Raw genomic sequence first — 12522 nt, forward strand, 5'->3', positions numbered from 1 at the left:
TCAGTTTCCTTTTCTCTACTAGCTCCTCTACCTTGCACTAAATATTGGAGTCTGGCTTCTTTTTTTCCCCTCTTCATTCTTCTGTTGAGTGATCATCTACATTTCAGTGGCCTTAAATAACAACTCTATGCTAAGAACCTCAAAGTTCCCTTCTCTCATCTGAGAGCTGGACTCAAATATCCAGCTGCCTCTTGGCATCTTCTCTTAACTAGTTCACAAGCGCCTCAAACTTCACAAGGCCAGAACTGAAACCTCCACCTCCCATCTTCTCTTTGTCTACAAGTGGCATTCCTATACACTCAGCACCCACACGAGAACTTGGAAGTCATTCTTGAATGGCTTCTTTTTCTCTTAATCCTTTGATAAATCCTATAGCTTCAACCCCCAAATAGATCTCCAATCCATGTCCTTCCTTTGCTTTCACCTACTGCCCTGGTCCAGGCCGCCACCATCTTTCACCCGCCCTCTGCTGTAACCTCCTAACTGATAGTCTTACTTTCTCTCTTGTTCTTCTCCATTGCCATAATGACCTCTTTCAGAATGTATATTGGATTAGGAAACCCCCTGCTTAAAATCCTTCAATAGCTTGTACTTAGAATAAAATCCACTTTTCAGCATGGCCTGCAATACCCTGCATGACCTGGCCCTACTGTTCCTTCCCAACATGCTCACCAGCTCTTCTCTCCCTGCTACCTCTACTTGAGCTACATTGGCCTCTTTTACTTGCTAAAATATACCATCCTCTTTCTTATCTTCAAAGTCTGGCCCATGCTGTTCATTGGGACTAGAAGGCTTTTGCTGTAGGCCTTTGTAGTATCAGCTCCTTCTCATTGTCTTACCCTAGTTGTTAACTCCTCAAATGGGCCTTCCTTAATGACTCTCTAACAAGGGCCTCCCCTGCTGGTCTATCAGAGCTCCCTGTTTGTGAACTTCAGAGCACTATTCTCAGTTTATATTACATAGTTATTAACTTTTTGTCTATACCCTCAAATGGACCGAAAAAAGGGGATTTACCCATTTTCCTCACTTCTGTATACCCTATACCTAAAAGATTCCTAGTACAGACTGTGGCCTCAGCAAACATATGCAAACATCTATATTAACAAAGGCAGATTTGCTGATCAATAAGGGCCACAGGAAATCTGAGCCAGTCATGGCTTCAGAGTTGGGTTAGGTCGCAGGGAAAGAGGCTAACAGTTGCCACGTTCCCAGAGAAGCCATCAATTCATTTTAGTTTTTTAGTTTTGTTTGTTCTTTGGTGGATGGCATTGTCAGTGTACTTATTCCCATCTCTTTGAGTTCTCACAAAATTTCTAGTATACAATGACAAAAATAGATGTGTAGGATAAGCCTATAATTACTGGACTGTCATTATTATTTATGTGTTTGTGTTTTCCAGAGAGAGACACCTTATTTGTCTTTGTATTCCAAGAACATACCAGAGGGCCTGGCCCAAGTACTGATGCTTAATCAGTGAATGAATGAGCAGAAATCAATAAATTTATATTGCAGGGATTGGTCTAGGTCTGGGCCTTGTTTGTTCCCATACCATATTTTTTAACCTTCAGATTTCTATAATATACAGAGGATGTTTATTAAATCTCCAAATAATAATAACTTCAGAGAACTGATTACCATTTTGGTGATATGATTAAAATTATAAAATATTCATCCAACGTATACTGAGGGCTGCCTTAATTTCAGGCATGTTGCTAGCTGCTGAAGATGCAAAAATGAATAAGACACACTTAATCATAAGGGGTAAAAGACAAAGAAACATAAATATGAAATAATGTGCTAAGCACAGTGTTAGAGACATAATGAGGCATTATGAGCCATGAAGAAGGAGCCCTACGCCGTTCTTGGAGGGGGCGGTAGCTCCATCTTTCAACAGTGTGCTCCTTGGGCACTGCTCTTGTGTTGTTTTCTCCCAATTGAAGAGTATAATTTTCCTTCTTTATTATTTCTTTAGTGTTCTTTGGTAAATACAAAATTATTTTGTCTCCATGTAGTTTCTCCCTGCAGAGGCTGCTGTGTCCATAAGAAGCAGAAACATAATCAACAAAAGTTCCTGTTTTAGTTTTTTGTTGAAAGCCACCGTGCTCAGGCAAGGAGTGAACTATGCCACTGATTCTGTGGTGTTAGAAAAATATTCCTACATAGTTTAATGTTCCTCTCCGTAATTTATATTAAAATCTTCAAAAGGGAGAGTCAGTTTGAAGAATGACTTTAATTTTGTTGTCTTCTGGTAGTGATCATTGAGATTGATATTGTTTTACCTCAAAGACTTTCTAGGTGCATCTCTGGTACATAAACTGAATTCAGTGTGTAGAAATCCTACTGTAATACCACTGAAGTGTTGCCATTATGAGGACGAATATGGAAACTGTCATGGTGTACTGCGGTACCATCGCCTCTTCTTTTTATCCATGTGCAGTGGGTGTGATGTTATAATTAAGGATAGTTAGTTGGCAAAGGGAACATAGTCTGAGATCATCTTCAGGAACTTCTTTAGCTCTTTTTCAGGCAATAAATTAACTTTTAAGGGGTAAAAATAATAAGATGCTTGTTTGAAGCTATGTCTGATGGCCAAAGGGAAAACACACATGCATGTGCACGCACACACACACAATCTTTTCTCTGCTTTGCCTCTGAAGTTAATACATGAAGTTGGCTGCATCTGTCCTCATAAAAATGACACAAAGGGAAAAAATCCTTCAGTTATAATAAAGTTGCACTGCTCTGTGCTCCGGAGAGCCTTGACTTCCTATTCCTAATTTTTGTTTTTACCATAATCATAAACTTTCTCATCTGAGATTAAGAATATTAAGATTATGAGTATGGAATTAATAAATATTGTTCCAAAGCTTGAACAATCTGAGGTTGAACAATCAGGAGATTTTTGTCTCTTGAATAAGAAAAGTTAGGGGAATTAACTAGTATTGAGCCCTGGCTACGTGCCTCAGACTGTGGTCAGAGGTGTGACACAGTCCCACCCTCAGCACTTCTTCACGCCTCCGAATGACAGCTGGTTAATTGCCTCTCTCAGGCTTTTATGACTCTAAATTAAAGACCTCAGAAAGCCTTCATGACTTATTTTTTTCTCAAAGTTTTCATTTTGTCTTTTGACTGTACTTTTGCAAATTTCCTTCCCTTTATGCTCAAGAATCATGTTCTTAAATTCTGAGAGATCATTTTGTATTTTTCTGTTTATTTCTCAGAGTATCTTGTTTTCATTTCATAGATGTAATAAATTTTCCTTTCTCCAAGATAATGAATTAGAGTGATTTCTTAGTACAATGCCCTGAATTATCTTTTTTCTTTCGGATTGGTTTTTCTGTTTGTATTTCTATTTCATACTTATTTCTCTTGACTTTTCTTTTGTGCTTGATGATTCCTGCTTTCTATTCATATGTACAAAAGATGAATGGTATTTTAGTTGCCTATTGGTGTTGTCACAAATTACCATCAACTTTGTGGCTCAAAACAGCAGAAATTTATCTTACAGTTCTGAAGGTGAGAAATCCAAAATTAGTCTTACAAAACTAAAGTTAAGTTGTTGGCAGAGATCATTCCCTCTGGAGTTTCCAGGGAAGAATACATTTCCTTGCCTTTCCCACCTTCTAGATGCCACCTGCATTCCTGCTCGTGGCCCTGCACCACATCACCTTTCCTCTTGCTGCTTCCCTTGTCACAGCGCCCTCACTCTGACTCTGACCCTCCTCCCTGTCTCTTCTAAGACCCTCATGGTTACTTTGGGCCCACATGCTTACTCCAGGATAATCTTCCGTCTTGGGATCCTTAACCATATCTGCAAAGTCTCTTTTACCATTTAAGGTAACGTATTCACAGGTTCTGAGGATTAGGATGTGGACGTCTTTGGGTAGAGGGGGACATTATTCAACCTAGCACAGACAGGACTGCGGCACAGCTGATTCCTGGTACAAATAGAGTTTCTTTCCCACTCACCTCCTAATATGTCTCTCCCTGAGTAGGAAATCAGAGTAAGTTCTGGGATGGGGAGTGGCCTTTAGACTGAAAGATGTGTTAGAATCCTGCCCCTTTAAGTGCTAGAATGAGGGGAGCTTTATTCTGGGGTTGCAGAATCCATATTAGAAGCCATGGCTTTCCCTGGATTGTTCATTCAGTTTTGTTTTTTTTTTTTTAGATAAGAGCCTTCTGCTTTTCACCTGGATTGCCTACAGTCTGTAGGTAGGGGTGGGGCCCACCTCCCCTGTACATAGACCTTCAGGAGCTTGTTTTTATTTTCACTTCTCACTGGTGTCTTTACCATCTTTGTAGTACGTGAGCCCAGAGCCTCTCGAGAGGGTTGTAATGAACAGATGGGCGCCCGGCTCTGCTGATGCCTCCCCAGTAGCTCTGGCTTTCACAGCCTGTTTCATCCCTCAACATCTCAGTATAGTCCTTTCTACCTTCTATTTTCCAGAAATTTGCTGAGAGCTCTTTGGTGAATGTCCCCCAAGCATGCCTATTCTCATTCCCTTTGTTTCTATGGCTGGCCTCGTTTTGTACATCTATAGTTTTATTTTAGTCAAGGTCACTTCTTAGCAGTTCATTAAATTGATTAAAGGTCACTCAAAGTAGAATTCTTAATGCATCATAATACTCACTTAAAGATATAAAAGTATTGGTGCATATAATGACTAGAATACTGCATTCAAGGAATGAATATTGGTTAAAACTCTTTGCTAATTTATATCTTGCATCACATAAGGTAATTTGATACATATTAATTTTTAAGCTAATGGCCATGAAAATTGACTGGCATGAAGGATAACTAGGCATGTTAATAGAAATCCAGCTTCCCACTTCCTTTGCAATTTTACATTACAAAGTAATATAATTACAAAGCAAATCTGAAGTGAGGGAATGGGTAGTATGAGACAGGGGAGGGAAAAACCAATAAAGGGTGCCTTATTGATCAAGTTACTACTGAGAACAAGGGGTACTCCATTCCACTTGAGAACCCTGGGTAATCTTTAAAAACACACCAGTTGAATTGTCTTACCAAAGAATGGGAATCTAGAGCATTTATCCTTGGAATTTCAGCTCCTTTTGATTGAGGGTACTCCTAAAGGGTATCTGCTCCTTCATTTCCTGGCCACACTTATGTTTCCTGGATGCACTTACACTTCCTGCTGCTCCTGCACTTCCTGGATGCACTTAGACTTCCTGCTGCTCCTGCACTTCCTGGATGCACCTACACTTCCTGCTGCTCCTGCACTTCCTGGATGCACCTACACTTCCTGCCTGCTCCTGCACTTCCTGGATGCACCTACACTTCCTGCTGCTCCTGCACTTCCTGGATGCACCTACACTTCCTGCTGCTCCTGCACTTCCTGGATGCACCTACACTTCCTGCTGCTCCTGCACTTCCTGGATGCACCTACACTTCCTGCTGCTCCTGCACTTCCTGGATGCACTTACACTTCCTGCCTGCTCCTGCACTTCCTGGATGCACCTACACTTCCTGCCTGCTCTTGCACTTGCTGAGTGCACCTATACTTCCTGCTGCTCCTGCACTTCGTGGCTGCACCTGCCCTTTGGCTGAGTGGCCTTTCCTGGCTTTGGAGAAAGCTCATGGTAGAAGAACTGAGTCACACCACAGCCCACTTGAAGTGGAATCAGGTATGGGTTGCCTTAGCTGGGCTGCAATCAGATGGGTCAAAAAGATGTGGCCCGGATACCCGAAGCATCTAGAATTAAGTGAAAACAGTGAAAATGGAACAGAAATATAGATGCATCTTTCTTTACACATAGAGTCTTCCCTACATAACTACATTAAAACAACTTTCAGAGATTTGAATCATGTTTATTTAAAACATGCCCATAGAAGCCCCAAATAATCAGACCACATGAGTTTGTTTCCTGTCCCTCACAAGGCTTCCTTAAAATGATAATAGTGGAATGCCAAAGGCATAAAGCTAGCACAACCAAGACAACACAAGGGTGCCATCAGCAGACAAGAGACTTAGACACATTTCTGGAAGCAGTGCTGAGATAATGAGAATCTAGCTACGCATGGAGAAGATTACGGCCTAGGAAAGAGCCTGTATTCCTCATAAAACTCAATAGAGGCCCAGGCCCAGGAAGGAAGGGTAGCAGAGGAGAGATATGAAGTTAAAAACAGGATTCATTGAAAGTCAGCATATAGAATAGGTGATTTATCTCTACCATGAACCCGGAATGGCCAGCAGCTATGCATTTATTCCCATGCTGAAGGAAGTGAATAAACTGTCTGGGAAAAGTACTGGGAAGCTAGTGTGGAAAATGGCGCCTTGGAGCAAAGCCTTCTGCTTTATAGCATTTTAGGGATCTGTGCCATTGCAGTTTCCTCTCCTTTTTCTCCCCCTAAAGCACAGTGACCCCCTTAACATACAAACTTCAGCCCCATCCACATGTGTGCCTCCACTCTGCATTTTACCTCCTCAGTCTTAAATATGGACAGACAACCCTGGATCATCTGACATTTAAGGCATGTCTCAGAGGCATGAAAAAGAAGGACTCTACAAACAGAGAAAACAAGGAATTTTAGGGAGCAAAAAGTAAATTTAAGGAAAGAATAATTGAAATACCAAATATGGGATTATTTTTATAAGAACAGGCTGCTATGAAAATGCAACAATCAAAGGAATAAGAAAGGACTCTGAATATTTAAAATTGTTTTAAATATTTGCCAAAACTAATGTCAAGAAAATCTCCCCCAAGAGAGAACAAAAAAGGAGAGACAAAAATATGAGTATAAAAATCATCTGTGTTTCACTTTTTAAAAGGTCAGACATAGATGATTAACCCAGGATGCTCAATATTTAATTGATGTTCAAGAAACAGAAAATAAAGTGGAGGAATTAGTAATTCATGAACTATGTTAAGATATGAAGGTCATTATCACCAGAGTTAAAAAGACAACTGAAATAATTAAATGTGTCTACCTGAGGGGAATGGTGGATTGGAGATAGGAAGTCATAAGCAGTAAAGCACTGTTTTCATTAAGAGCCCTTCTATACCATTTGGTTTGTTTGATTATGTGTATTTAAAAATTTTTTTTAAAAACACTTGAGTGAGGGGCCAGCACCCGTGGCCTAGTGGTTAAGTTTGGCACACTCCACTTCAGTGGCCTGGGTTCATTTCCTGAGTGCAGACCTACACCACTCATCTACTCATCTGTCAGTAGCCATGCTGTAGTAGTGGCTAACATACAGAAAGAGGAAGATTTGGCAGCGGGTGTTAGCTCAGGGTGAAAAAAACACTTGAGTGGAAAAATTTTATAAAGAAAGCTTTTGTCAATGCAATGGCCTAATTTTTCTTTTTCTATTTTCATCTAATCTTTGTTTTCTAAGGTATTCCATAAAAACAGATTCACAACCGTGTGGACAAATTCCTGACTAGTTAATTCATAATGCACTTTTTCAGAGAAATTGGAGATATTCAGAAGACATTTGCAACTTGTTTCTACTATTTTAGAATGCAGTTATCTTGCATCCTGTAAAATATCTTATGGTACCATCATTTACTGTGTTTTTACAAGAATGGTCAGTAAGGTATTTCTATCATTGGTGCAGCAAAGATATATACATTTTAGAGTTGGGAAGACAAGGTTAAGTATTGTGACATTGTGACGTTAGTTGACGGAGAGAAACCTCAACTAAATTGGTGTCGAGAAGGCCTCTAGGGGGAGCTCTCTCGCCCTATCATACGTTGTCAAATACACCAAACAGGAAGAGATGGACACTTGCATCTTCTACAGGAAGTAAAACTACTTTACTAGTGAAGGAAGATTTCACTCCCCACCCAGCAACAGCCCAGCCAATGAGAACCTGTTGCCTCCCTGAATTGTTACTCTCCCCCTGTGGACTTTCCTTTAGAACAGTCCCGTCCCTACTCCTCCTTTTTCTCTATAAAGGCAGCTCCTCTCCTTTGTTTTCTGGGTTTGCCTGTGGTTCTCCATAGCATGCACATCCCGAATTGCAATTCTTTTGGCTATTCTCAGATAAACTCATTTTGAAGGTAAAATAGCAACTGAATTTACTTTTTAAGTTGACAGTATCAATTGGAGTAATCATTGGGATGAATAACTTAAGATAGTTTGGGGAAACCTTACACACTCTCCTCAGTGGTGGTCACAGAGGCTTTAAATAAGAGTGACACATTTTTCTGCTGCCAAGGTGAAGAACATAACCCAGTCATAGTTTCATCAACATGGACAGTACATGAGACAGTCCCCATGATACACTATTCACTGTTGTAGTGAGTTAAAGATAGAAAATCTAAGTAGAAGAAGTACTTAGAAGAATGCTCTGAGAAATAGAAACTGCATGAAAAACTGAAATATTAGTGGAAATCATGGTGGAAATAGAAGACTGATTGCAGTAACACTTTCTTAATAAATCTTGAACATCCTTTTGAAATGTAATTCATGATGCAATAAATTTGAGGTGAAAAGCAAAATATCAGACTTTAATAAAATGATGTTATTTCAGATAGGTAACATGAGAAATCACAACATGTGGAAGAATCTGACATTTGCTTTTTTCCACTAATGTTATTTTAGATTTCTTTAGCATTGACGTGTTAGTTGAATCATTTTTATTGATCCAGCCAGCCATCATTTGTAAAATAAAATAAAATGAATAATAGTCATTTAATTAAAAATTTAAGAAAATGCTCCAGTCACGTAAGTCTAAACTCCGTGGAAAATTTCTATGAATTCTAGAGCAAGCAGCTTTAATTAACTAAAGCATGGTGTTGTCTCATAGAGCAGATGAGGAAAGTTGGATTGCCTGGGAGCCAATCCTGACTGCTACTTGCAAGATTTGTGAACTAGAACAAATACCTTAACCCAGCCTTTAGAGCACCCACTTTATTATTGTTAATGAAAATGATAATACCTACATATTTATTATAAGGATCCAAATAAGTCTGTAAAGCTGCTTGTAAAATTCTAAAGTGTGTAGAGAACGCACACACACGTAGTGGTTTTCAAAAATGTAGAATTGAAATGCAGAGGATTATTTAAGTGATGTGGTTTGTATTATGCATAACATTTTAATTAATGACATTCACTTTGCTATATACATTCAATTGTAATCATACAGAACTGGGAAAAATTCTTTTCCTTATGATTTATGAAATTGTCATATGGCATATACCCACATTCTAGGCATCTCTTATGAAAACAAAAAACCCTTTATATAATTTTCTGCTAATAAAAATAATATGTACCTTCTGATTTCTTTGATCACATTCTTAGTGAAGTTTCTGCCTCCTTATTGGCTACTTTGCTTTGGAACTGCATTGAATAAAATTAAGGTCATAAATAGAGTTCTGTATCCATAGCAACACGTATTTCTGTTTCAACACTTCGCAGGTATTTATTTTCATTCTCATACTTTCTTAGGGTTTGCTGGTTGCTTTGGGGGATAGATGGCTCAGTAAATGGCCAGAGAATAAATCTAGTAATCTCAGTACTCTAGGACACAGCAGAGGGTGGGGACCAGGAGCCTGGGTAGCTAGGCATTAATATGGACTGCTAAGTTATTAGAAGGGTCAAAAATTCAAGTAGGTCAGTTTTCGGATAATGAAGTCAGATCAAGAGGTGAGGAAAAGGACTTCAGGAGTCCAGGAAGTTCAAACAAGAGGTGAAAAGGATGTAATTATGTAAAGTCAAAAATCTAATCACAACCACAGTTTTGGGGAACAGGTAGTAACCTTAATTTTGGAACATGCATAAGGTCAGGAATCCAAATCCCAAATTAAGAAGGAAACAAGTGCCAGAGGTTGAAGGTAACAAAAAGGTTTAGTCTGACAGGTGAGCCTGACTGGCCATGACCAGAGTTCATGGCTGGGAGCCTATGTTGGAGACAAGATCTATTTTGGTGAGAGCCCTCTTGGGTGTGTCCTTCCTTGGAAGGAAATGATCCATTGAGTGGATGGGCAAGTGCAAGCTTGTGCTTGAGGTTAAATGGGAGAGAGAGGACGTAAGGAGTTTCTGAACCTTTTGGGTTAATAAAAACGAAAATAATCTCATAAATCATCTGTCTCAAATACTGTCAGGGCACTCTGTTCTGTATACTGAGTGAGTACAACAGGCAAGTAGGAGGCTACCAGTAGTGTAACAGGCCTTGGAAACTTGGTGAATACTGACTAGCGGAAGTTATAGGTAGTTACATGGAGCTTTTTAATCACAGAGTGGTTTTAGAAAAGCTCTGTATAAAATTGCATAGACCATTTTTGTTAACAAAACTGTCAAATTTAAAATACATTTTATGTTTTTAAGTGAAAAAAATCAATTCACATATTTATCAAAAATGTTAAGGTAATTGAAACATTTAATTTTTTTGTTCATCTCTAAATTTACTTACAGCCTTTTTCTGTGGGTTTGAAAATATGTTGTTATCCATGATCTTGACCTAGGTAGCTTTTGTCCCTTAGTCTGTTGTAACAGTGTTATAATTAGGATCACCATGCCCGTAGCTAAGTGTTTGACTATCTAAGATGTCTAATTTTTGCCTAGATGTCGTAACTGTCTAGTTTTACCAGGTGCGAGAATTTAACATTATATTTAGTAAGACGAATGCTTAAAATTTTAGTCTAAATCCTTTTATAATTTAATTTAAAACCTTATTTTTATATCATTGTTATGAATCAAGTATCTAATGTCTGTATGCCAGTTATTATAGATTTATAACTTTTGAATATACTCTTGAGCATATTTAAGAACTACCTTTTTTATGCTAACTCTTATAGAGCCTCAGCCTAAAAATCTCCACAAATGTGTTAATATACTTGAAATTAATTTTAAAGTGAAAAGGCTAAATTATTAAAAAATTGACAATTATATACTTTATAAGCAGAGCTAAGTAATATCACCATGGCTTTAGTTAGTGTATTTTTTTCTAGTTATTTGCATTGGCTTTGCCTACACAATTTCTTTTTATATTAGATGAATTCAGTTTATGAATAGAAAAATAAAAGCAACAAGTAACGAATCATGTACAAAAGTGCAAACTCTTTTAGTAAATTAAATTATTGTTGCATAGTCTCATAGGGTTGCTGTGTTGATATGAAAATCATCCAAGATGCTTTCGTAAGTAGGGTGGATTAAGGGTAACATTATACCCTAAACATAATACAAGGTATTCTGACACCTAAGGTATCTTGGAGAGGCCCACGTGGACAGTAGAGCTGTCCTTTAAGGTCAAGTTGGCTGGAGAGGATGCTGTGCTGGAGATATTCACCACCAATGCCTTAATGGCTTTAGAGTGCATTTCCTTTAGTTTGGATACTTATCTTGAGCTTCTTTCCAAATTCCTAGAAGTAGATCACCCCAAAATTACACTATTTTATGCAATTAATGAAAGGACAGGAATATTAAACTAGATATCCTCACTTGTAATGTGGTGCTTGGGGAAAAAAAAGGCTGAAATAATATTCATTTTTCAGATTTATTCTCTTAGGTAAGATTATTGACTGATTTATATGTTTTGTATTGCACACTTCAATTACAAACATGATTCTGGTTTTTACATGGTACTGACCTAAAACATACCATGTGATTCTTCTGCATTGGTTTCTGCTTATATTTAAAGAATTAGTAGCACGAAGCGCACACAATGCACAAAAAAGGTAAACGTAATGGAAAAGAAATGCTGCTGGAAGTCACAGTGGTAAGGGAAGACACGCCACGGCCGGTCTGATGGAGGCCGTCCCTGTGTCAGCGTCCACCTTCATAGCAGGCAGGGCTTTCTTTCCTTTCACCAGCTCATTGTTAAAAATTCAGCTATTGGTACTTCAAGGGGTTCTAGATTTTCTTATATTTAATTAAGCAGCCAAAACGTCTGGATACTTTGCTTTAGTCATGTAAAGTCATATGGTTGTTTGCACAGTAATTAGTGTTTTCTGAATGGCACTGGTGTAACGTGTGAGCTCTTGTGACCTTCGTGTGTACAGCATGTTTGGATAGAGTGGTGGATACAGATCTGGCAGAAAACCTAGGTCAAAACTTTGCTTTCCTGGGAAGGTGAAGTATAGGAAGTAGAGAGAGTGTTGAAAATCCGCTTTCCAATTACATGAATGTCATTCTTTATAGAAGAATGTTTCTAGCGAAGAAGAATTCAGCCTGAATCATATTCTTCTTCCAAGGCCAAATAGGTTACCTGTCACTCCTGGAAACACTGTCAAAAAAATAGCCTTAAGTGTTTCTAGATGCTGCAAATAACGTCTTCCCGACATGTAGTCCTGCTGTTCGTTAGCCCTGATGTTGCACCAGAGTGAGTTGTGGATGATACATCTGTGCTGGCTTTCTAATACTTAGGTTTTACATTCTCAAGATGAGATTATTAAAAGTGCTATTTGATGACAGTGTCTGTTTAGTGTCATCATTCTCAAGTGGAATAGTCCCACTTTTATAATTCCATTTGAGTGTAGAAAATTTATACATATTTATATTTTGTGCTTCTGTTAATTACTTACATAGTTTAATCTATAAAATAAATGCTCATA

At 38.4% G+C, this 12522-nt stretch overlaps 1 protein-coding gene and 1 long non-coding RNA gene across 11 annotated transcripts in view; one reads left to right on the forward strand and one right to left on the reverse strand.

Annotated features, from left to right (window-relative positions):
* Positions 1–12522, forward strand: part of CEP112 (centrosomal protein 112) — a 504767-nt gene that overhangs the window by 252415 nt on the left and 239830 nt on the right. Inside the window, exon 21 of one of the 10 annotated variants that reach the window (XM_070483476.1) lies at positions 5071–5529. The exons of the other annotated variants lie outside the window; for them this stretch is intronic. Within the exon in view, the coding sequence (XP_070339577.1) occupies positions 5071–5514 (444 nt within the window). The 3' untranslated portion in view covers positions 5515–5529. Of the gene's footprint in view, positions 1–5070; positions 5530–12522 lie in introns of those variants that run through there. 10 annotated transcript variants of the gene reach the window in all.
* The window catches only part of LOC139040068 (uncharacterized), a 37069-nt gene that overhangs the window by 4796 nt on the left and 19751 nt on the right, over positions 1–12522 (reverse strand). The window lies entirely within an intron of this gene.

Source organism: Equus asinus, chromosome 13 (assembly GCF_041296235.1).
Source record: "Equus asinus isolate D_3611 breed Donkey chromosome 13, EquAss-T2T_v2, whole genome shotgun sequence".
Lineage (NCBI taxonomy): Eukaryota > Metazoa > Chordata > Mammalia > Perissodactyla > Equidae > Equus > Equus asinus.